Source organism: Thunnus thynnus, chromosome 18 (genome assembly GCF_963924715.1).
Source record: "Thunnus thynnus chromosome 18, fThuThy2.1, whole genome shotgun sequence".
NCBI classification, from domain to species: domain Eukaryota; kingdom Metazoa; phylum Chordata; class Actinopteri; order Scombriformes; family Scombridae; genus Thunnus; species Thunnus thynnus.
Window position 1 is genome coordinate 20,548,577 of NC_089534.1, and position 27,062 is coordinate 20,575,638.

At 38.4% G+C, this 27,062-nt stretch overlaps 1 protein-coding gene across 1 annotated transcript; it reads left to right on the plus strand.

Annotated features, from left to right (window-relative positions):
* tagapb (T cell activation RhoGTPase activating protein b) lies at positions 1-25,004 on the plus strand. The gene is made up of 14 exons (XM_067572085.1): positions 1-208; positions 7,643-7,728; positions 14,167-14,337; positions 17,631-17,795; positions 19,053-19,094; positions 19,530-19,614; positions 19,726-19,773; positions 20,172-20,241; positions 20,545-20,684; positions 21,105-21,266; positions 21,945-22,054; positions 22,350-22,536; positions 22,850-22,931; positions 23,070-25,004. The coding sequence occupies exons 1-14, from the start codon at positions 131-133 to the stop codon at positions 24,194-24,196; spliced, it is 2,553 nt and encodes an 850-aa protein (XP_067428186.1). The 5' UTR covers positions 1-130; the 3' UTR covers positions 24,197-25,004.
* The last annotated feature ends 2,058 nt before the right edge of the window (positions 25,005-27,062 follow it).

Consider the following 27,062-nt stretch of genomic DNA (forward strand, 5'->3'; position numbering starts at 1 on the left):
CTGGCTCGTTCACAGCAGAGTCCTCAAACTGCTTCTCCTCTACTTGCAAAACGAAAACTACCTAAACTACAGTCCAGTACAGTATAGCACAGGACAGCAGGGGGTTGAGGGCTCGCTCGGAGACACCAGCATGGACACTCCAGAGTACGGAATTGCAGCGATGAGGAGGGGAAGCTATGATGATGCTGCCGCGGCTCCTCTGCGTCCTGTGAGTATTGATCTGCCATCCACTGGCAAAGGTGAGAAAGATCCTGTTGGTAACAACCGCTGAGTGTGACTCAGTGTGAGACCCTGCTCTTAAATTGTCCACTGAATCTGACACCTACATCAACATACTGGAGAACCTCATTCACCTATTTTCATATGGATATGGGAGAGATGTGTTACATAAGAAGGGTGAGAAAAGGACACTCAAGTCAGGATGAGAAAACTGATAATGGAAACCATGTTCTCATGTTCTTTCACAGGTACAGTGTAATTACAGCAGGTGAAGGAAGAAGGGTTGGGGTCAGATCAATTTCAGTTCAGTTACTCCAGATGAGATTGAAAAGGAAACTGGAGGTGAATAGTTAGATAGTAATGAAACTCTTGAATAGAAGTCCTTTAAAGTATCTGCAACAAATGCGTGTGACCTGTCAACCTTCAGCTTTTAGTGATGGTAGTTATTAGAGGGAGTTATGTATAGGGTCTCTGTAGATACAAAACACTGAGAATGACTATCAACAACATGTACTGTGCACTGTATAGTAACAGTTATATTCCATTTACTTTAGGAAGTATGGTTTTAAATAGCACCGGAAACATCTGGTAAAATTCAGTGCAGCGTCAGTGGAAGCTCTGCTTTTCAAATTTACATTTTCTGGTGGCTAATTAGACTGTCCTCACCAGGAAATCAACACCACTGGCTGTTAGTTCAAACACCTGACAAGCGACCTCTGTGTGTTGTGCCAATAATAATGATCTTCTCTCATGAGCAAAGGCAGAGGTAGCGTGATGATCTTAAAACCTATTAATATGTGCTAACATCAGCCCACACTCAGACCACAAAAATATCAGTGTGGTGTCCTGGGGTTTTGTCGAAGTTTCCCAATTCATATGTGTTTCCCCTTACCTTGACCTGAATCCAATTAACCTTAGCCCTAACTGTAACCAAGTCTTCTCCCTAACCCTAACCCTAACCCTAACCCTAACCCTCGCCACTAACCTATCAGCCCTGCCCCATAGTTGCCCCATAGGGCAACACTATATGAAACAAGAGGGGAGCAATATTCAAAAGTGAAACAGACTTCAAAATGAGACTGGTTACCATATATGCATTTAAGCAGAGCAATCACAAACTGTAAATGGTTAATTGCAACACTCAACTAGCTACACAAAGTGTTGCACACCACTAGAATAAGGACTCCTCTATTTTCATAAACAGTCCATTAGGGTTTCTACTGGCTGTGTGAATTTTTTAAAGGGGACATATCTTGCTTTTTGTGATTTTCTGTTATTTTTATGCTGTTATGATGTCTATGTTAAACATGGTCATAGGTCCAAAACTTGAGGTGAACATATATAAAAATGCCACTTTCAAGTAAGAAGCCCAGAATTCAGCCCGCTCTGAACACTTCGTTTGCCTCGTTTGCTATCGTTACTCTCTCCTCGTGATGACATCAGATTGTTGCTAATGTTGCTGCTAAGGTTGTTCCATGGGTTATTCACGTTTGTCCACTTGCATATTTTGGATTGGATTTGGGCTTGAACATATACGGATGTAATTGAAAAGCTTATATATTGAGAGAAGAACAGGAAAATGAAACAAAATTGGACTACTACTGTTTGTTTACATGGCATCTTCCACCAGCTAACAATCAGAACAGAATGGGCTCATCGGGAGGGGGACCTTAAAGAAACAGGAGTTAAAACAGCCTGTTTCAGGCAGAGGCTGAACTGAGGGGCTGCATAAAGGGTCAGTATAAGATAAGTAAGGAGTTTTTTGAAATGTAAATCATGAAAAGATATTCCAATAGAGCCTTAAGTTGAGAAATGGTGAGCTCTGGCCTGCAAATCTCCTTTGTGTGTAAATATCTGCTGAGAATGGTAATGATTGAACCTTTAGGGAAGCAATTGTGGTGGAAGTCAGACTTTAACACCAGACTAACACTGCAGTTCCTACTAAGCGTCAACACTGGTTCATTTTAACAATGACCACAATCAGATAAGAATTAGTTTGGCCATATGCATTTTGACAGGCACTAACAAATGTTATTGTCCTGACAGTGGGGGCGCCAGATCAGAAGATATTGGTCATTTTGGAAGGCAGTGACCTATTTTGTCATTGTACAGAGATTTTAAATCTAAATAATGTTTATTGTGGGTAATCAAGTTTTAACTGCACATGCCACTACATTAAGATGCAACATAAAACAAAGAAGTGTTTGGGTCTTAAAGATTCTACAAACTCAATGTCTTCATCCACAGCATAGATTATCAGCCGACTAATTACCAGAACATGGACACATAAATGTTTTTTAAGCTACCTGCAACCATCTAATGTTAATAATGTTCACTGATTTTCCTCTAACTATGCAGTTTGAACTTCATCTTTCATCTGCCCTCTTGTCCTCTTCATCTCGTCATTTCTCGGCTCTTTCAACATGAAGACCTTCACAACCGGTGATGATAGTGCTGCTTAGATGGAAACATGAGTCATTTATTATCTGGCAATGAAAAATATTGTATTGGATCTTGATTTAATATACAATAGTTAAGTTTGGTTGGGGAATGGCTGTATTGAGTCACTTTCACTTTGAAGAACCACTTAATATTTTCATCATGTTTCAAGGCTTTGGTGTACTTCTACTGCATGTATCTCAAACATAAAAAGCCCATAAATCTTCATTTTCACTTTTGGAGATTCTGTTTCCATCTCAGCCAAAGCTTAATTTCTTCATTACAGAAAACCATGCATGTACCTTGCACTGTAGCGGCTGTATAGGTAGGTCACCCTGGTCCTTTGTGTCCTGTTGGTCCATCACGAGTCAATGGATTTGTGTGCCAACCTTGCTCTGGCCACAGAGACAGGAGGCCAGAAAGAGATGCTTTGTCAAATGTTCCTGCCTTTGTTTGTTTTGTTTTACTGTTTTTTTCTCTTTGCCTCTAATTCCGCTTAACCCAATTTCTCAGTTTGTCCAGCAATTAGTGCACAAGAGCAGCCACAACAATATGCAAAATCTGTTTGTTTTCTTTCACCCAAATGAACAAAACAGTGTTGGAAGGCCTCCTTTTCTGGTGGGAAAATAAAGAGATAAATTAAAGATTAGAAATGATTACAGCAAAAAATGTCATAAGTATTTCATTATTAAGTCACAATTACGAGCTAGCATCTCAAAATGATAATACTGTACATATTATCTCATAATTTTTTACTAAGTTTAAAATTAGATAATGAGAAGTCATAATTAGGAAATGTTTTTGAGATCTTTTATGTTTAACTTTTTAATTCTACTTCTTCATTTGTTTTTTTACCTGGTAAGAATGCTCTTCTTGAAATTTTGTCTTAAATAAAAACAAGATGAAAACGCATTAAAACCAGGATTAAATGCACATTAAGAGTTGAATTAATATGAAAAATAAAAATAAAATAATTTGATTGTTTTGTATTTTTGCAAACACAGATACACTAATGTGTTTCAAATCATAAGACATTGAAAAATACAATTTTGCACAGTGTTGCTCTTTTTGAAACATCAAAGAATAAAAATGCACCATTTCAAATAGTAATAAAGTGAATTTATAAGTTTAAAACTTGATACAAGCCTTTGTTTTCATGTTTTCTTTTTCTTTTTTAACTTACAATTTGATGTATAACTTAATTCAAGGCTCTTCTTGCAATGTGAAGTGCTTTGCTGTTGCTTGGCAACATGTGATCAGCTGTCGATTACATGTGTGGTGGTGACGTAATACATAAACCATCAACAACAGCTATATTCGGGCAATCAAAATCATATGCTGCTGCGACTCCATATGCCATTACCATGGGTGGGTGGCTTTGGTGAGATTAAAACATCTTCAGAGTGTTGCATCTGTCAGAACAGAAACAATTTCTGAACCAATCTGTTTTGGTAAATGAAACAAGCTGAGGCTCAGATCTTTTTTCTGTTTAGGTTTCTGACTCATAAATTGTGTGTAATTATGGTTGCACGTCCAGGATTCACATTGCCTTTAGTTTCCAGTGCACTTAAACTATGGCCAGATTCTTATTGTGCCTTTCTGGAAGGGAAAATATGTTTCAAGACACAGACACACAACACACAAGAAACAAATGTCAACAGAGAGGTAATTTTTTTTCACAACATTAACTGCTGACAGTCACTTAAAAAATGCAATGCAAAAATGTATCCTTGAAATTCAGAGGAGTAAGAGTGCTGTTAAACTTGTTGCTCTGTATATTTAGTTGGTTTGATTGGAAGTGTCAATGAGCAGCTTTCTTCAAGTCATTTCACAGATTCTTATCTGAAGCAACTCCAGTGTTGATGTGTTGGCAGTTTGACAGTCACTGGAGATTTTGCTTTTATGGGTTTCATCAACCCTGCCACTAACAATTAATCCAAACAGATGTGGCTTCATAATGGTGACACCTCTGATAACTCTGAATATTGTCCCAAGATACAGTATGTTCTTGGTAGAATCTCCCATCACAGCCAAACTTTTATTGTTCCTTCCTGTTTTGTTGCTCATGTCAGTCAAAAATCCATGGATTGTAAAGAAAATATGGATGTACTCACTGTGACGTCACCCATTGGTTTGTGGACTGCCATTTTGAATCTTCAAGTTTAGAGTTTTGACTGTCACCATCTTGGATTTGATTGTCGTCATCTTTGATTTTTGGAGCCAGAAGTGACCACATTTGGACGAGAAGTTGGAACTGATCCTAGCGTTAGCTGCTAGCTTGGTTAGCACAGTGCATTTACAGTCTATGGTTAACTATGATAATGCTAAAGCTGATGCTAATTTTTGTTAGTGAAAAACAGGCCTAAAACCATTAAAACAAAATATACTTACCGGAAAAACTTACCAGTCGACTCCTTAGAGGGTTTTTTAGTACAACCAAATGGTGAACAAGACTTTTTTGTAGGCCACCAAAATGTTACAATTTACTTTCATGAACTGAAAACATACAGTGACATAACGGCAGCTATGCCTAATCTCTGTGAATCTGGGGTTATGCCATGCTTACGTTACGTAATCAACATTGTCGCTTTGGTAGCGACTTGTCAATCACAAGGTAGTCACGCCCTAAAGCATATGCTGCTTTATTGTCTTGTTTACTCTAAATGGGGCCATAATTTACAAAATGAACATGATAATGTATTGAAGAAGACTTGATACTAGCGATTTAGACCATGAACTCATTAGAAAACTGTTTACTTAGGTAATAAATGAGAAGTAGAGTCATTATCTCGTAGACATCTATACGAACGGACTTCTTTTTGCGACCAGTGGAGTCGTCCCCTGCTGGCCATTAGAAAGAATGCAGGTTTAAGGCACTTCCGCATTGGCTTTTCAGACCCAGAGCTACTTGCTTGCAGAAAACCAACACAAGGAAGAGCTTTTTTACAGTATGTATAGATGTACAGTACATCCACTGAAGCAAACATAAGCTTACTGGGAACACTGAGCGGTTCAGACTCAGATTAATGCTATTTTAGCTAAATTCTGTCAATCACAGCTGTCAATCAACACCCACATGGCATACATAAAAGCTACTATAAGTCTTCAAATCTTACTAATGGAACAATAATTTCCAAAATGACCAGGAGCACACTTATGAGAGGCCCCGATTTTAATATTTGAGACCATAATAACTTGTTTAGGAAAATGATTGACTTAGTATTTCTGGAGAGAAGTTGGTGGTTATGGAATGCCAGTCATTAGGAGCCAGCATATAGCGTCTGTAGGTGGCATTGAACTTTAAGGTACTTTTGCATTGGCTCCTACACTTTTCTCACCACCTCCTCAAGCTCCTTTATTAATATTTATTTCTATGTGGATTTTGAATGTTTCTTTTGTTCATGTTCATCAAATGTTCAGTTCAGGGACAGTCTGAGTCAAGCTTGTTCAGAGCAATATGTGAGCATGAGTCACACTGGAATAAATGGATAAAACCTTGAAATGAGTGTGCAGATGTTATTGCAAGTAGATGATTGACAGTGCTCTTCTTCAAACCAACTATTGGTCTATAATTGGTCTGTTCTTTTAATTCTGAATATTAAAAATATCAATTACTTTGGAAAAGTAAATTTCTCCAAAACTATTCACCCAATGTAATTTCTAAATAAAATCCAGGTGCAGGTCAGTCATTTGCAGGGTCATGAGCCATTTTATACTGTAATAATAATAATAAACTTTATTTTTATAGCAAAATGTATGCAGAAAATGCAACACAAAGTGCACAAAGTAAAAATAAAGAACCATAATATCTATGATAAAACAAGGATAATAGGATTTGGAGAGTAGAAATGTTAAAAAAGGTGCCTTAGCATTTAGATTGAAAGTATGACCAGGTTTAGAGAGACTGTACTACAACACCAAGTTTAAATAGTCGTTAATAGCTGTTAATTGTTGTTGTTAAGGGAAACAACTGAAATTCTTCTCATTGGTGCTAGATCTCTGCAGCAAGAAATTTCCAGAGCTACGTCTCCAACAAAACAAAAATGTCCTTTTTTCATTTTAAATATAAACACAAGGTTTTTTGTCTCATTTTTGGCTGATAGTTGATGCAAAATGCCACCACCAGAATTTTTACAGGAAAGAACAAATTTAATCACATTACACACATTTTTAGATCTTTGTATTGACTTCCTATGAATAATTGGTAACAAAATTTTACTTCTTCCACAGTACGTACCTCTCTGATCTGCTCAGCCAATATGAGCCTATCTGGCTCAGGCCTTCTGGTCGATCCATAGGTTAAATCTAAAGTTGATTAATTATTTTTATGATCCTCGTTCCTGGAATAACATGCCAGATTGCATTAGAAGTACATTAACACTCTCCAAAAGCAGGCTGAAAACATTTATTTTCTCTTTGGATCTGATTCATTTTGAGTGTTTTGTTTGTTTTCTTAATAACATTTTGGAGTTTGGAGAGGCGATGAGTTACGTTATCATCCAAATGTTCGCTCAGCTGTGTGGTATGTATCTGACCTAGCTGATTTTGTCTCCAGACTTAAATCTCACAAGGAAAACTGAGCCTGCAGCATGTAGCCTGGCTGTGTGAGGCTTTATAGAGCCTTATGAAATCCTGATACTATTCTTTTCCATAAGTGTGAGGCTTTTATGATTCTGTCCTTCACTTCTACTTGACTGTGTCTTTGAGTTGGTAGACTTTCTGCTCTGACATACACAGTCATCTATGGGAATATACAAAGACAAATGTTTCACTTTCAATACTGCAGAGATGCAAAAGTGTTACCTAGAGAGGTGCCAAACACCTCACAGCTGATAATTTGAAGCAAACATAGGTGTGAAAATAAGTGTGAAAATAAGTGTGAAACTACCGGTGTAGTAAGTCACTTACTGTCATTATTAATTAACATAGAGTATATAATGACCACATAATGTTTCAAACTGATAAGCCATCTGTCTTCTTGCAGCACCTCAGACACTTGGCTCAGAGACGACGCTCGGCCCCATCTCTAGTGTTTGGAAAGGCGTTGGGAATGCCATGGTCTCCAATCAGGTGTGTAGATCATTTTCTTCCCTTATTCATACACTCCCTACAGAGAGCTGCAGGTACAATCACAATCTTTTTCAGTTTTCCGCCATTAGTCAGTGAGCAGTTTAGCAGGGAGCTGTTAGGCATCTAATCAGGGTATCTAACCACATTTTATATATCATATTTTCTTAAGCAGTCCTGAGATTCAAAGCAATGTTGTGCAGCTGGCATTTATAAACTGTGAATTGTTCTCAGTGAGTTGAGCGCTTGGATGCTGATGTGTCTTTGAGACCTAATTTAAAGGCAGTGCTTGACAATTTCTTATCATTTTATTCAAATATTATTTAACCAATTTTTATCCCATTGAGAGATGTAGTTCTCCACCACAACAGGGAAAGCAGAGTTAAAATCAACACAAACAACCCAGAACATCAGGGATGAGATGAAAATAGGTAGCAAACAGACGAGTGTTATAACTATTTCATTTTTAAAATGTTAAATTTTTCAGTAAAGCCCATTTTGAAGCTGAAAATATATTTGATTTGACTGGAAGTTGTTGCATCCTTTAGTTTTATGTCTTTTTTCAAGCTTTTCCAAGAGGAAGCTTCAGTAAACTTTGAGCTTTGGGACCATCAGAAAGGTCAAACCTATTTCATATGAACATGAATAAGGAAGAAGTTTCCCTGAGATCATAAAATGACAATGACGCAACAACAATCTTCCGTAGCTGCAGATTGTCGCACCTTCTGTATGCAGTTGTTAACCACACTCTATCCACATCACACTTGTGTAAGTTGTATATTGGACCATGATTGGCTCCAAAAGTTGTGATGTCACAGATCATGCTTGTAGGTACACGCCTTAAGGTGAGTACAGAGAAACTTTCCACCTTCAGCAGATTAAAGGATGACTTCACCGATTTTAAAGTTGATTCCTATGGTTTAATGTGGGTAGAATTATATATAAATGACATTAGACTTTCCTCTGTCTTCCCTGTAGTAAGATATCCCTCTTCATCCAGCTGCAAAAGTCTGCTAGGTGACATAAAGCACGTCATCTGGTGGACTTTGGAGATCTACCTTAGACAAACTATGATTCCTCATTTTCTGTAGTGATGCCTTCAAGGAATGTCAAAGGAGGATCATCAGAAAGAATGGACAGAACTGAAAACTCTGCGCTGCAACAAACTTTGTGGTACTTTGGTAAACCTGATATTGTTTTCTCACAGAGTATTAAATTGGACTTTGCCAACACAGAACACTACAACAGCATTCAGCTTGAGCACAATTAGGTCCTGGTTCCTCGTTGTCCATAACAAACTGGTTGGTTTTACCCTTTTGTTCACAATTCTTTCCCAAACTGAGCTGATATTGAGACTGCAAACTTGGAGGTGGTTTGACTCTTTGGCAGCTTTCTGGCTTGTGTGCAGCTCTCAATAAGCTTGCAATGATCCGCATAACTAACACCAGTGCACTGTCTGTTGCACACCAGTACGATATAAGCAGACTCGATGAGCAAAAATGTTTTGTAAATGAAAATAAGCCTCAGTTAAGAGATATAATGCTGATCACAACTAACTAGCTCCGCTAACAGGCTGGCCATCTGTCATCCATAAAAACACCGTCAGTAGTGGATTGGAAAGGACCGAATGCAATGTATTCTGGTTGTTGTAGGATTCCTCCTTAAGAACGATATGAGGAATCTACAGCCTTTTTCTCAGTTTTTTCTGGTCATATGGCACCAATTTCAAAAATAAATGGATTTTTTATTTCTACTACATAGGAAATTGTAACACGCACTTTTCATTATTTCAATGATTTCATTATTTCATTTATTCACCAAATGATTTATCAAGAAAGAATTTTCCAGAATAATTGACAATGAAAATAATTGTTTGTTGCAACCTCGATTCAAATTCAAACTGTAGCCCAGAAGGACCGGAGAACAAGATCAAGAGTTCAGGTCATCAAGAGTTCAGGTCACAAATTTCACAATTTATTGAGAAATGGTGAAATATTGTTGCAACTTTCTGTTCACATACAGCCAAGGTGAAGGAAACACTGGATTTAAAGTAAAACAGTAATATTCTGACTTCTCTCAGCTTGTTTCATTTTCTCTTCCCTGCAGCCTCCAGCCTACAGATGGCAGCATACATAGAAACACAATTTCAAATTGTCTGTTGTTGTCACAGAAGAGAATGTGACATACTTTATAAAGAAAGGAATCCCCCCACACCCCCCCACCGATCCCCATACGTGTTGAACAGACCAAGATATCACCTCAATGCCCCGATGTCACCTTGCCATGTGCAGGTCGCATCATCCAACTGCTCAGGCCACAAACACAGATGTCCCTTAGGGGAATTTACAGAGTGGTGTTTTGAAAGAGCATCTGTACTCTGCTTAAACTGCTAAACCTCACTTAAAACCACATCTGCTCTGAGGACTGCCCTGTTGAAGTGATATTGATCTGTCCTCCATTTCAAATCATTATCTCCTGAAAAAAATGGGTGAACTGGTTATCATGTTCAGTCCTCTGACGTAAGAATGTTGACTGTGACCTTTTCAGACTCAGACCGGCTTTAATTGGCTGTTAGGAAAATGTATATGTGGTTGTGATGTTGGCCTTTATACAGATACCCACTAACAGCTCCCTCAATATTATACAATGATAACAGGACTAAAGAGATGGCAACACATACAGCACAGAGGACCACACTTAAACACATATCTACATTCAGCAACAAAAACTTTACACATAAACACTCATCAGGGTAACAGCTGTACCATCTTAGTCCATTATATTGTGAGGTAGGTGGTTATACTTTACAGAAAGTGAAATATAAACCTGGAGCTGAAACAGGATCAATGTTTTAGTTTTATCTGCACACAACAGTCAAACACAAAGCTATACTGATGGTAAATTTCTTCCAGACTCAAGGCAGAAAGTATGCCCACAAAACAGCTACTATTGTAGGAGGCAGGCTTTAAAGCAACAGGCTGAGATAACTTTTCTTTGTTTGTTTGCTATAAGAAGAACATAAAAACTTCCTAATATGACAGTAGCTACATGCTCTCTTATCACTGTCCTTCAGTCTTGTAGAGAAATTCACATTGTTCATGTTTTGGTGCCACAGAGTGAAGTTTAATACAACCAGTGAGATTTTTTTTCTGCCCTTGTGAAATTGTTATGTAATGCTTATTATTCTTTAATTATGGAAGCATAGACCTTTACAGTGTCTAGTTCTAATCTGAGCCGTTTTCTAAAGCCACTGGTTCAAATTAGTCTAGAAACATTTAATATTTTGCTGCACATCTTAAAATAACCCTTTTGTGTCATACTTGAACTATGAATTTTACAGTTTTACATTATTAGTTCAGACTGAAAGTTCAAAACTTGACTTTCTGTACTTTCAATAATATTTCATCTGGGGCCACACTAAGGTCCTCTGGGAATTTCACTCTGCACTCGAAGACATTAACCCTAATCCTGGCCAGAGCTAATTTACACTTGATGACAAAAGATGATGTTTCTAGACTTAATTTAAAACTTCTCTTACTGAAAAACAAATTTCATCACCAGGCAGTTACCAGCGGCCAATTTTTTTTACCTTATGGTTTTGCTCTGTCACGTCATAACACACCTCCAGTCTGTGACACATGCATAAAGACCACCGGAGCACCCAGTGGGTGAACCTATCAAAGCAACGAGAGAAATGTCAGACACATCCTACTCTCACACCTCCGCCCATTCTGAGCACAAACACACACGGGGGGGAAACTTTACGGGTGTTAGTTTCACTGTAGTGGGATTATAAATCACTGACAAAAATAGGCCGCCATAAAAAAAATACATTTTATTATTTATTTTATTTTATCAAATACATTTCATTTTAAGACAATGTGATTGTTTAGAACAAAGTGAAAATTAATATTATACATCATAATAGAATCAAACTGTTAATTACAATTTTAAAGGAATAGCTTGACATTTTGATATATTCATTTTCTTAAGACAATTGATATCACATCATGTCTATATGCTAAATATGAAGCTACAACCAGCAACCAGTTAGCTTAGTTTAGCATAAAGACTGGAAACCACCAGTCTGGCTCATTCCAAAGGTAAAAAATCTAGCTCCCAGAATCTCTAAAATTCATTAATTAACACATTATATCATGTTTGTTTAATTGGTACAAAAACCAAAGTGTAAAAAATGTCAGAGTAAGGCTACATGTGCCCCCCTGCTGCCTCTTAATGCTAAGCTAAGCTAACTGTCTCTTGCTATAGCTTCATTCATTACCCTACAGACATGAGAGTGGTGTCAACATTCTCATTTAACTCTGAGCAAGTAAGCAAATAAACATATATCTCAAAATGTTGATCTTCTTTTAGTCAAAAACATTCAGTATAACAGTGATTTTATATGTTTTTATAAGTCCTTCAATTATATATTTTGGTTGGTTTATGCTGTTTGTACACTTTTTGAACATCAGCAGTTTGAGAATACTTCTCCAACTGTTTATTTGCTGGCATTGTGGGTGTCACCTTTGGGGAGCAGGGAAAGTACCTCTGCTGATAAAATTTGAATTTCTGCCCTGAATGTCGAGTCAGTGGGAAGAGCAATAACCAAAAACTGGTTTCATAAGCATTTAGAACAAACAACTCTTACTTGCTATCAACACCTTAACTTGCATGTAGATTCTTGGAAGGGGGGGCAGCAAGGTAGCAGCGACATACGTAGATTTAATTATGTTTTTGTTATCAAACTCATTTAGTCTGTATACAGACTTTTGAAATGTCATGTGAGATGAAAGTTAATCCTTTCAATAATAAAAAGCGAGAGCAGCCAAAGCCGTTGTATGTTTTCCTATTCAAGATAATCTTGTTTGGCTGTTGAGTTGTGTGAAAATATGGAAGTCAAAGATGTCACAGGAATGAGAAATAATCCAAAAATAGACTAAATGTAAACTCCAAGAAGACCCTGTTTCCTCCCTGTGCATTATAAACAAATAGCTCAAGTCAATAATTGTGCACTCCTATGTTGTGCCTGTAATGAAATCAGACATGATATATCAATATGATATTGATCTGATGAGGTAGGTGATGCCTTCACACACAGATCTGACATTTTCTACAAATAAAAACATTATTCCACGCTCTCCAGGATATTTGGTGAAGGATCAGCATGTTGGAGGCTATTGATTAAAGCTAGTGAAGTCGTTTATTTTACAAAACAACTGCGAGGTGTCTTCAGGTCACTTGGACCTGAATTCAACCACCAAAACACAACAGCAGTATCACCTCACTTGCCTTCTGAGTTGCTGCACAGTATTGTGACAGTACTGTACAGCTGACGTTTGGTAATTTCCAATGTCACACATGAAGGAAGTGAAACTAATTGGATAATTCAGTTCCAACTGTAGATTTGATTGTACTGTTGGTTCATACAGTAGTATACCATTGCTGTTTTTGTGAAATACTGGCTCATTTTACCTCTTTAGGCCTTGAACATATACAGTATTCAAATGAGACAATCTTGGAAGTTTTAGATGTAAAAACCTGCAAATCATACACTCGTGACACCTGTTATGAGGGGTTGCAACAGTGGACGCTGCTTTTACTCAACAGGTCACAAGGCAAAAAGATTGGGAACAACTGACTTGCCTGAGTTGACTCTAATGTGAATTTTATGCTCTCATAGTATCATGGCTTTGAACTCAAATAAGTTATAATCTCTCCCATCGTTTATAACATTAAGATTAAGAGTAAATGTCTGGGAATATTTATGAATACCAATTAAGATCTTAACTATCTGCTTTCGTGAGGTGCTCATGCAAAACTTATGCAATGTGTTACATATGTATTGAAAATTTCATTTCAGAGAAATAGTTAATATTCATATTTAAGTGAAACACAGCTGGCGTGGTTAACTGTAAAGCTATGTTATTAGGCTGCTCTTCAAAGATCTGAAAAGAAAATTCTGACATTATGGAAAATACGCTTATTAGCTTTCTTGCCAAGAATTAGATGAGAAGATGGATGACAATGTAATGTCTGAGAATGGTATCAATTTTCTCATTTAACTCTCAGCAAGAAAGCAAGTGAACTTATTTCCCAAATTGTCAAACTATTCCTTCAAATCTCTGTACACACACGTCTGTTAGCAGTTTTTATTTTTGTATAGTTGGTGGTTTCACATCAAATGCAGACTTTTAAGATGTTGTACGGTGTTGTTGTCCATAAAAAAACATTTTCTGTACTGTACCTCCAAAATGTCACCTCAAGAAGATAAGAAAATCAGCCTCATTTTAAGTTTGGTGGACATATATATTGGAGACACTCCATTAAAGAGCATGTAATCCTTCAATTTATCTGGTACATCATCCACAAAATTAGAGATTCATCGTTTTTAGCAGTCTGATCTGGCTTTTGTGTGTCCTTGTGTGTCCTTTTGCCCAGAGAGGAGGCTTCCTGCTGGGTGACTGTGGAGCAGAGTCCGTTCGTCCTCGGCCTCACCAGTGTGAACGGAGAGCTGCTGCTGGACGAGTGCGTTCAAGTCACAGAGGGCACGAAGACCAGGGAGAGACACCTCTTCCTCTTCCACGATGCCATCGTCTTTGCCAAACTCAAGTAAGAACTGTATATATAATCCATGTATAGATGGTGATAATCAGTTATCTGCACTAACATACAAAAGAAAATCAAAAAAGTGTCCATGAAACAAAGTGTAATGACTGCAACATGACTGAATCAACTGACAAAGAAACAACAAAAAAAGTGGGAAATACATTTCTAATGCTGATGTGGCATTCAAGTAAATTTCTGCTTAAACATGTCACATACTTGTGCAGCTTGGAATGGGAGAGTGAAAGAGGAAGTAAAAACAAAACGTGCAGTTGGACTTCATACACGGACTGTTAGGGAATCTCCCAACTCAGTCGCTGCTTTTATTTTAGTCACTGTGACTTCAAATAAACAGAAGAAAGCATGGTAGTTCCCGCTGGGTAAAGTCACATGAGGGGAAACTCTCAGGAGTAGAGTATACACTACCAAAAACTTAATCTTATCAACTTTTCAGTTAAAGGACTGTTGTCAAACATGATATGCCTGTGAGTAGAGCTGCATGATTAGTCAATTAATCAATCATCAGGAAAGGAAAGGAGCATCTATTTTGATAATTAAATAATCATTTTAGCAGCTTTTTAAGGGGAAATGCCAAACATTTACTTGTTGCAGCTTCTCCACTGTGAGGATTTGAAGTTTTTTTGTGTCATACACTATTGAGAACTGAATATGTTTGGATTTTAGATGGTTGATTGGACATTTGAAGACATCACCTCCAGCTTTTGATGGACATTTTTATCTATTTTCTGGCATCTTATAGACAAAACAGTTCATCGATTAACTGAGAAAATAACTGGCAGATTAAATGATCATTAAAATAATCATTATTTGCAACCCTTTAGTGAGATAATTCACATTCTCCTGAATTCTGGTTCATTAGTCTCATAAGTGACAGTATCTTAAAACTAAAATCATCTGACATTTTAAATGTATCTTTAAATGAGGCAGCTCATGACACATACTGTACTTAGACAACTGATTTAATTCAAAATTAGCTGTTTTTACACCTTGTCTATATGAGACAATTATTTTAGGATTAAATATCACGTTTCATTTACTTCTTTGGATTATTATTATTATTATTATTATTGGCAGTGGGTACACGTCCCTTCTCCTTTGTTCTCATATGATGAAAACAGCTGTAACCTTGCTTTACAGATATCTATGATTATACTGAAAGAGTTAACATAAACAAGATTGAAGTTTTTGCAGTAGCTGGCTGCATGGCTTAGTCAGATTAGACCTGTGTGTTCAAAGTCGTGGTGGAAGTTTTAGAGCTGAGCTAGAGTTGAGTGGGAGGCGAATTGCACTCATCTCTGTACCACAACCTGCCCACTGTTCCAGTAGGTGCGCACAGCTGGAGCTACAGTATGAGAAAATAAACAGACTGCGGAGTATTTTGAGCCCTTATATATGAGCATTTATCACATGTGGAGACGTATTTAGAAATATCCAGTGTTCATATTGATTTTTTAGTTTATTGTGGAGAAACATTGGGCTTTAAACAAAATGAAGAACACTGTGTTTAAGTCTGTTTGCTTCATTTATTCATATATATATAGAAATTATTCTTCATGATTATCAGTCTGATAAGTCACAATACCAACTGATGATGATGATGATGACCGTAACAGAAGAACAACCTTTTGAGGCATACACATTTACTTTCTTGTTGAGAGTTAGTTGAGAAGATTGATATCAATCTCACGTGTGTTCATTACGTAGAGAGCAGGAGCTATAAGGTAATTAGCTTTAGCTTAGCATAAAGACTGGAAGCATGGGGAAGCAGCTAACAAAAATACGCTAAACCTCACTCATTAAGACTTTGCAGCTTCTTTGTTTAATCTGTATGCTACAGTACAGTCTTTGCTATGCTAAGCTAAGCTAATCACCACCTAGCTCTAGCTGTTTTCTGAATGCACAGACACAAGAGTGATCGATCATCTCATCTAACTCTCGGCAAAAATGTGGATGTGCAAATTTCCAAAAAAAAAACTATTCCTTGAAAAAAAACAGTTTTAGAGGTGCTGGTGTTGGTGTAACTTTTAAACTTTTGACAAAGCCAGGCTAGCTGTTTTCCCCAATTTCCAATCTTTATGCTAAGCTAAGCTAAACACTCCTTAGCTATGGCTCTGTCATGGACAGACAGTTTTATCAATCTTCCCATCTTACTCTCAGAAAGAAAGCAAATAAGAATATTTCCCAAAATGTCAAACTTTTCCTTTATTCAAATTCCCACTAAGTGATTGATATATGGCAAACTGGGGTGGGTTGTATAGGTGTTTGGATACATATATACATATACTAGGCGTCATTGGGGGCCCACAGCTCATATTTACCCCAGAGCCCCCGGTGTTAATCCAGCCATGCTTATTTATTTCTCACTTTTCATATTACATCTAACTAGCTGTGAGTCACTTCTCTGTCTAGTTTTATACCACAACACCTCATGAATGCCTGAGCTCACTCCCTCTGTCTTCATCCCTCTCTGACTCTTTCGTTTTATTCCTCCAATCTATCAGCACTCCAGGATCCTGCCAGCACTTCTCTGCTGCAAACACTCAAGGGTCAAGGGTCTAATCATTTACTTGTCACTTCTTGTGGAAGCTGTTGTTGAACCACTTACAGTACAAAAGCTATTCATTTGGACTCCACCACCACTTCTCTTAAAACCCACCTTGAACATTGGCTTCAGTTTAGCCCATCTTGATATTCTTCTAGTGTAAAAACAGTGTCTAACATGCTCTTCAATTTCAGCCTCAAAGCTTTGTTCAGGAGTTGTCACAGCTAACTCTCAGAACTGTTATTTAGACACATAAAGATTTGCCTCGTAATGATCTTACAACAACACTGTTGTACACAACAGCGTTTTTTTGCCCCATCATCCCTGACAATCAATATTTGCATCACAGATTATTGTTCCACACAATGTTTCCATGTGTAGAAATCAATTTTCCAGTCTAATATAAAAGTCCATTGTTGGTATGATTTCTCTTCTTTGGACTTTTTTAAAACAAGCTCTTACATGATGAGTTATGCCTTTTATTTCTGTGTCGAGCTCAAAGTTTTTCACATAAATGAAAAACAGGTTACAACTGAAAAGAAAGACAATCTCTTTTTATTATTGTATTCCAAAATCAATAATGATTGTTGTGAGAGGAAAAAAAACAATAACAGAGACAGAAATTTATGGAACAGAAACCCTTATTTCAATCTGTAAAAAAAAAAGAGAAGAGAAGATGGAAACAGACACGACTATTCAGACGGTGCCTTTCTCTTGTGTTTCTGTTTTTGTGTAGGTCGACTGCCAGCTACCGTCTGAAGCACAGAGTGAGCCTCGAAGACATCTGGCTTTACGGTTTTGAGGATGAAGTGGAGGATGAAGAGGAAACGACGGGGGATATTGACCTCAGGGTGACCGTCATATTGGCCTGGAATCTCACATTTTGTTTGGTGTGTTTTCGGTGAGCTGACACTCAGCAGATGAGTCACATACAAACAGCAGTGGCTTGTGTTGTGATGCACACATGTGTGGTTACACTGTGAAGACCTTAGGTGACCTGTGAGGACCAGTCTTTATGCTAAGCTAACCTAACCAGCTGCTGTCTATAGTTTTACATTGAACAGACGAACATTAGAGTGGCGTCAATCTTCTCATTGAACTCTCCGCAAGAGAGCAAAAGAAAGCAAAAGTCTGAAACTAAAACTGATTCATACTGCTGTTTGTTTCTAATCTTATCTTATCTTATCTTTTCTTGTATTTCATTGGATTAATGAAACCTGATGTTTCTTCATCAAACATCCACACGTAGTAAATGGCCATATGATCTGTGATCTACATGAAAATAGGGAAGTAGCAAAGAGAAAGTCCTGCCTGCACCATCACAAGACAAGAGGTTGCAAAATAGGAAGCCTGGAGTTGCACCAAACCAATCCTGTGAGGTGATTATCAGCTGATTCATAGAAATACTGGACTTAACAATAAAAATGAAGTTTAGGAGAAATGCTGTCTCATACTTCTTGTGGTGTTGTAACTGATTAAAAGAAATGAAAGCACATTTTTCTCTACAGTGAATTTCTGATCAAAGGCACTAACTGCCACTAACAGTTGAGAAACAATTCATTTGTTGTTATTCATTGACTCCCACATTTCTCGCAAAGTTATTACACTCAAACCATGAAGCTATGGTATTCCAAGAAGACGATGAGTCCCCTGATGGGTTTTGAGTTGTTTTGTTTGAAAATGATTTTCTGATCTTCTTGGGTCTAGTAATGATTCAAGTGTGTGAGAGTTTCATTCCTCCTCACTCACAGAGGCGATTAGGGAGACTACCATAAGCCACGTGCTGACTAGCTGATTCTTTCTTAATATTGCATACAACCATATGGTACAGCAAGGTGTCCGGCATTAACAGGGCCACAGGGTATAACAAGTTAACCAAAACGTGATGCCATACAGGTGTAAATGTAAGCACACGTATCATTTCCGTCACTTTCCACTGATACCATGTCACAGCAAATGCAGTCTATGAGGAAGTGGAAGGTCTGGTTGGGGGCCGCCGTGACGTTGCTTCCTGTTCCCATGACTGAGTTACAGTTTCCACTTTTTAAAAGCAACTGTGGGTTGCATGCTTTGTCTCATTCCTCCCACTGTACTTGCCGGCTTGTTTGATTCGCTCTGTGGATTAGTAACTCATACCATGCTGTTATTTTGCCTACAGCTCTCCTGAGGTGAAAGAACGCTGGTTAGATACTCTTCACAGGTAAGAAATAATATCATTATTTATGTAATTGTTTATATCAACAAATTCTAATTTTCCAATCCTCATTATTGACAAGAAAGAAAGAGTGCTTGACCCAAACTCTAAAGCCGTCTTGATCAACGCTGCCTGTTAGAGAGTAAATCAATGTGAACTCTCAGATTATATTTCAATTCAGGAAAATTGACAACATTTTATATAACGTGGTGCATAACATCTAGATGATATGACCTAAAATTTTGTCCATTTTATCTAAAAAAAATGTAATAGTTTTGTATTGATCCACTGTTAGGATGACAAATATAAAAAAAAACAACAACATGAAAATAACACTTTTGTGAGGCTATGTAATATCAAGATAAAAGTGTGGATATTCAAGCAGGGGGTGCATAGGGTTTAGGCATAAATTCATATTTATGTATTTTTTTCTCATCACAGAAGAATTAAAGACGCAAAAGCGAGCGCTGGTTGTGCTTCTTTACCTCCAGACGTCCTCATGAAGGTGTTGAGTGGCAGCATCGCAGTAAGTCTGTCGCACTCCACTCTACCATGTCTAAAAGAAACCAAAATACCTAAAATAGATCTGTTACTTAATAATCTCTTTCTCTCTTTCTCGGTTTGTGTCTTTATTTAGACCAAAACTCTAACAGGAGGCGGTATGGAACAATTCATCGAACTTGATGTAAGTAAAAACCCCCTTTTCAGTTGCTTCTTGAAATTAAAGATGTTTAAGCAAAACAGCTGTTTGTGAAAAACACCTGCACTTTTTCAGTCTTGCATTAAACAGATTTGAAGGAAATGAACAGCTTCTGAAATGCATATAACTGTAAAAAAAACAAACAAACAAAAAAAAAAAAACAGGCACCATTTGAAAGAGAATACTAGAATTATGATATATAGAATATGATTTTCTGTATGATTATCTCCCTTTCACTCATTCACGTGGCAGCAGGCATGAAGGACGAGGGCGTGCATTAGAGCCATTTGAGGAAACACAACCCCTTCCTTCTTTGCTCTTGCCTGCTTGTGTTCCCCTTGCACGCTCTTCACCACATCACTTTTTCTTTATTTTGTTACCAGGGTAATGCAAACATCTCTGCTCAGTCCAAGCTGTCCAATCACCAAGAGGACAAGCAGACGCAGCCCACTGGTGAGTTTGAAAATCTCTTGTTTTTGCAGACGTCTCTCAATGACAGTTTTGATGGGAGGGAGGGGCCCCATTAAGTGCACCATGTGTAGAGACATGAGACCAGAAAGAGCAACCACAAAGGCAGAAAAAAATTTGACTGCTGTTAAGAGTGAGCAAGAGAAGAAAAAACAGTCGCATTGGCACGACTCTTGCGCCTGGTTTTGTTGCCATGTTGCACAAACTCTTAAATCGTTCCGAATGAGAGTGTTAGATAAATGCATGCGCATGTAAAACTGATGGATAAAACGTTTTTGCTCCTCTCAGAAACCAGGTGGAAGGAGGTGGTGAAGAAGCTGAAAAAGGGCTCCAGTTTCATCAACAAAGTAAGCCGATCAACTCAGCTGTTTGGACAGCCCCTCGGCAAGATATGCCCGGATGACTGCTCACTTCCTAAACCAGTCACAGTAAGTTGACTTTCGAGTTTAAATGTCAAATCTAATGTCAAGTTTTTCATTTCCCCTCCTCTGCAAAGTTGTTCTTAAGTAAGGCAAAAAATCAGAAAACATTTGTTTTTAGTCTTTTCTGTCTCGTTCCAAGGTATTGACATGTCATTTGTTCCTGAAACATGGGAAAAAGTGAAATTTTCTGTCTGCTTTGTTTCCTCTAATTTTAAGCACTTGAACTACTGCATGCTGCACATGTGACAGCTTGTTGAAGTTTCTTAGAATTTGTTAATGAGGGCAGGAAACCACATGTGCATAAACGCTGCCTGTTGATCAGGTCAAAATGCACTCAACACACATAGACTGTTTTTGTTTTTACTATAATAATCTCTCCTCTCCTCTCTGCTCCGCTCCGCTTCTCTGTCCCTGCCCTGTCACCAGGAGATACTGGTGTTGCTGAGGAAGAAAGGTCCGTCCACGGAGGGAGTGTTTCGGAAACCATGCAACAGCAAGAACATGAGGGACATCAGAGACCAGCTCAATTTCGGCCAGGAGGTTGACATGGAGGGCCAGTCTGTCTTCCTGCTGGTCGGGCTGCTCAAAGTACGTTCCCATCCTGATCCTTGTGAAAGCATAACACACAATGCATCTGTAATACCAGCAGTACTTTCAGTATCTCTACTGTATCGTAACCACTAATACTAGAGTGCTTGCTGCATCATTAGGTTAAATACAAGTACTATTACAGCTACTGCTATGTTACTTCCAGTTGTGGAAAATAAGTATACAGTATTGTATATAGGTATTGAGGTACGTCAACTATAGTCACTAGGTACATTTCAAAGTACACGTTTTATATAAAAAACACATCAAAACCAAATGCCATGCACTGCAAAAGATTAAACCAGTTTTTTGGTTTTTGACCTTACATAATAGCAGTTTGTCATGTTTCAGATGTCTATGAGTTGTTAGCAGCTCCAAAAAGTATCTTTAAAATCTTTAACTATACTTTACTTTTACTTTAAATGTACTTTTACTTAAGTATAATTTTGACTTCAGGACTTTTACTTGTACATAGATATTTTTACATTGTTGTATCAGTACTTTTAATATACTATAACATAATGTATGTAAATCAGCATCTACAATGTGAGGCATCCCCTTGATATCTATTAGTTACTGTGCATCATCAAATATTCAAGATAAGCAGCACTTTATTACCAGATCGTTTCTATTAATAAGTACTGTGTCTAATCACCGTCCCTCTCTTTGTTATTACAGAGTTTTCTGAAGGAACTTCCTGGCAGCCTGCTGGTATCTGAATTTTATGACAAGTGGATGAAGGCTCTTGATAATGAAGACACCCAGCAGAAAGATCTGGAAATCGGAAAGTAAGCAATCAATACTTGCCAATAAGTCCTGACCACGCAAAGTGCAATTTACCCAAACACTGCGATGATCTATGAATGAAGGGTACTTTCATGACCATGAAGCAAGATGTAAACTGAGGGGTATTTTAAGGGGAGTTTTGCATTCACAATATCCTCCATTTGTAGGCAGATCACAAACCACTTCTCTATTTTCTTTCTAAAAGAAGGAAGAAACTTTGAACAAAAAAAAGCGCCAAACTTATGTGTTCTTCCTGTTCTCTCTTTTTGTCCTTCCCCCTTTGCTACCCGCCGTCAGGGTGGTAGACATGCTCCCAGGGCCCAACAAACTCCTCCTGCAGCATCTAGTTTGCGTCCTCCATCATATCCTTGTGAATGCAGAGACCAACAAGATGGACGCCTACAACTTGGCGGTGTGTATCGCCCCCACACTGCTGCAGCTGAACGGCACCCCGTTGGATGAGCAGAAGGAAAAGACACAGAAGGTAGAAAGTCATGTTATGAATATACTTTCTCACTTTAGGTTCTTTGAAGCTGTGCGGTTCACAGTGCAGAAAACCTCAAAAGGTTTCATAAGTAAGATTACATTTGCACAGACTCTTACTTGTTTAGTCAAGTGCTAATAAAAAAACAAAATCTTAACTGGGTGAAGCACTGTTATGTGTCTGGATTGTATCTGTATCCTGAGTGTCAGCTTTTGATTTTCAGAATTCTTTATCTAATTATCAGCTTTGGTTATAAATATTGATATTGTTGTATTTTGACTTATATTATGTTCCTTTTTCTGATTTGCCGCAGGTCACAGACCTAACCCAGTTCTTGATTGAGCATTTTGAGATACTTGGAGATAATATCCCAAATCTCCTGGATACTGATGAAGGTACACATCACACACATCACTCAAATCTGAGTTTTAACTAGAGATAAACTGAACTGGTATTTGCCCAGTTTGAGTAAATAAGAATAATTATTGTTAATTTAGAGATCCTAATCACGCCTTTGTTTCCCTACTCTGCAGACTCACTGTCTTCCCAGCATCATGACTCTGCATATGACAGCACAGACCCAGATGGAGATGGAGAGGCAGGAGAGAGTACTAGCTGCATCCGCAGAGAGTGTAGCTCATCTTCTTCCCTTATTCCAAGCACCTCCTCTTGGACATCTGATGCTAACTTAAACACAAAGCCTGAATTCAACCGTCGCTGCTCTGAGCCCATCATCTTCCTCTCACCTGATCTTGAGAGCCTGTGCTGCCATGCCAGGAGCCATGATGACTGCTCCATGGAGAGGCGGGACTTTGAGGAGCAACCTTTGAAAAAGCAGATCTCAGATGACTCCATCTTGCACAGAGGACGAGGTAGAGCAAGGTCAGGACTGTCTTTTCAAAAACTGAGCAGCAGCTGCAACATGGATCCACCGATCTACACTGCTAATCAAGTCAAGGACTGCTCATGCTCTTCCTTGGAGAGCACCGCCTCCAACCAATCGGAGGGCTCTGTTTTCACCAGTTCCCCAGTGGGGACGCCACCATGCTCCAGGAAATCAGACCCCGCCAACCAGACCGCAGTGGGTGCAAAAGCTCAGCAGGACTTTGCCAGGCCAAATTCAGATGAAAAGAGGCGCTCACAGTCCATGAGAGTTCCCAATAAGGTCCTCATGAGGACCAGGAGCTTAGGAGCCTTCAGCAGGAGCAGCGTGAAGAAAGACTCCCAGAAGGAGAACTCTTTCCCTTGTGAAACGCTCCAAGAGGACTCTCAGAGTGAAGCAGACTCTCCAGCTGAGCCCCTGCAGAGGTCTCGCCCTCTGTCAGCCATCGAGGTGTTCAAGCAGGTGGACAGCAGGCTGCCCTGCAGGCCTCCGCCATACAGACAGGCGGTGCAGAATGCGTGTCCTCCTCCAGAGTATAAATCAATGACTGTGCAAGATGCCATAGAGCTAAAGAGAAGGTCCCGCCCGTCCTCTGTAAATTATGACTACAACGACTATTGGGCTGGGATACAAGACAAAGCCAATGCTGTCGAGCGGCCTTTCCGCCAGAGAGCCATGTCTGAGTCTGTGTCCACAGGCCATCATGAGGTGGTGTCACGGAGATGTAGCCAGTCTGTGTTTGAGGAGTTTTCTTACACCAAGGAGTCTTATGTTTGATTGACTTTTGAACAGTTTCACAGATTGGAGTTTTAGTTATACAACCATTTCTTGAAGGCAGAAAAAAAAAATCAAGAGTGAAATCTCAGAGGGCAAAGACAAAGAACAAGTTCTCAGACTGATCAGGCGGAGGTTTGTCCACATGTTGGTGTCCTTGACCAAGACATTGACACTTGCATGGCAGCTCTGATCTGTGAAATGGTGAATAAGAGGCAAATTGGAAAGCGCTTTGTCCATTAAGTTAGAAAAGAGCTCTATAAATACAGTCCATTTACCTGTCATTCTTATTTCTACTTTCATTCATTCAGGGTCATGAAATAATTATAAGTCTGTGTTCATAATTACAGCTACTTCCTCCCCTATGGCTTATTTTTCAGTGTTCTTTGGTTGGTTAGATGGAGAAACTGTGTTTTTTGTGCTCTGGCCAGTGAGATTCAACATGTTGAATGGTAGAGAAATTTTTGTATATAAAGTCCAATCAGTTCACTTTTCACTTTGAATGAATGTCAGCTATGTGCTGCCTCCTGGTTGCACTTTCTTAGTAGTACTATTTAGAGTACAAATTTAAAAGATATGTGACTAATATGATAGATGTTTAGTCTATCACAATGAAGCTATGAAAGCACAGTTTGCTGTGGATAATATATGCTATGGGTGCTGATCTGTTGTATAAGTGTTATAGAAATGATGATATGTACAGTATAGTATGTTGAGCACACGCACACACATGTTTTTTGCTTTTTGTAAATCTTCTTCACTTTGCATGGTCTTCTTCTTCCACTACATTAAAGCACTTTCCTGATGATGAGCTATGCTTTGTTTGTTTGTATGCTAAATATGTACATAAGGTCAAAATTGATATATTAGCAGATAATTTTTGTTGAAGGTCTTCTAGAGTTTTTGGTATATGCATGAGAAAATGGAATAGAAATGATGCAATAAAAGAACAAGAGAGAATAAAACAATTGTGTCTTCGTCCTCTGTTTCTATGAGAAGTTTTAAAAGGCTGTTGTGGTGCAGCAGCACCCCTGGGTCAAACCATAAGCGACATACTTAATGAGAAGATTGAGGATAGTGACTAGATGGCTCAACTTCTCTTTGCTAGATCTGTTGCATAACAGAAGCTAACAAGCCTTGTTGAGAGAACAGCATGTTCTGTCAAAAAAAACCTCCTGAAACAGGAGGAAACCAGACATGGTCACATGGACGGATTTGGTTTTTCTCTGAATTGCTGTTCCTCTGTCTCTGACGGAACAATTAGCTGATGCCACCTCGTCTTCCTTCCTTTCTAAAGCACACTATTTCCTTCCTCAACAAGTGTTGCTTTTTTTTAATTCATCTAAACATTGTAGCTGAAACTGATTTAACAGCATTTTACTTTAACATAAACTGACAAAACACTGATAATCTCTGATTATTCTCATCTTTAATTATCCTTTACAAGGATTAGACACAACAAAAAAACATCTGCACAATATAAAATGATCAATTAATCAAATAAAATTCATCAATCCAATACTTCAGACCTGCAATAACAACTACACTTGTGAAGCATATCATATTTATTGAAACTGAGAGGCACTACTTTTATGTACAGTACAAACAAAATAACAGCATGTAATACAACACCACCACAAGCCTAAAAAAACTAAAGAGTTTAATCGGCACCTCTGTGACACAATGTCTGCAAATATCAAACATTATAAGCTTCATAAAGATACAGTTTTTTGCATGTATATGTACAGACTCATTACCTTGCTTTTATCATGTCTGACCATCTGTAACCTCTGACTCGGATTCAAAACAATCATTACTACATCACACTTACAAACTCTAGTGTGGAGTGTGAATGGCAAAATGAGTTCTCACATGATTTTTATCATTATTCGGAAATACTAGACAGTAACACCCGGGCAGTGACATGCATTGTGATCTTTTTTGATGTTGCTTCTGGGCCGAAGTTTACAAATTTAGGGTATTATTCTTTGCAAAGAATAAGAAGGAACTTGAGTCGTCAGCTCATATGTATAATCTTTCTGTAATCTATAGGGCTTTTCACAGTGCACATTCATAGAAGAGTTAAACCTTAGATAACCTAGTCCCTTTTCACACACACACACACACACACACTGTTAACCCAGGGTTGACCTAAATCCAGGGCTATACAACTACACTGCACTTCTACTAGCCCTGGTTAAATGTCTGCTGGAACATGTGACTAATGTTTACAACATAGAATGACATTTGACAACTCTTTAACAGCAAGCAGCAACGTTAAAATGTCACCATTAGCAGGGCTTTACGTGAGAGCAACATTGAAACATCAGAACATCAACATCAAAAAGAGAGACTGCAAAGAAGACGTCTATTGTAATACCTTTTCCAGTAGTGGCAAACAAAGAGATGTTGCCGTTTTTGTGCCTAATAGGTGTCGTGTCTAGTGAAGTACCACCACCTAACTGTCAGATTTGGTCACTCCCGAAAAGTGACCGGTGGTGGCACTCTGTTGTCAAAACATTTATGGGCACAAACAATATGTAATTGCCCAGGTAACTATCGAATGAGCTAATAAATTTAATCAATGTGAGAATCTTTTTATGCATAAAATAACACTTAACCTACCGGAGAAGAGGGAGCATGGGAAAAGGTCTTGGACAGGGACTTCATCCGGATTCCACAAGGTGAAGCAGCTCTAGAGGTGATCCGTGCATTTGAAGCAAGGTGGGCCTTCCCTGGTCCAGGATCCAGAACACCACTTTGAGATCTCAGTTGAGGATGCCTCACTTGTGCGCAGTGCCTTTGTGCAGCATTTTGCACCTGCCAGATAGGCTGTAGCCTACACACATGCACACTACAATAGTGTATT

Excerpts from the sequence above, each read along its gene's own strand:
- tagapb (XM_067572085.1), top strand. The coding sequence starts at position 131 with ATGGACACTCCAGAGTACGGAATTGCAGCGATGAGGAGGGGAAGCTAT. Across the intron at positions 22,537-22,849 it reads AGAAGGAAAAGACACAGAAG|GTCACAGACCTAACCCAGTT; the intron begins GTAGAAAGTCAT and ends GATTTGCCGCAG. Across the intron at positions 22,932-23,069 it reads TCTCCTGGATACTGATGAAG|ACTCACTGTCTTCCCAGCAT; the intron begins GTACACATCACA and ends CCTACTCTGCAG.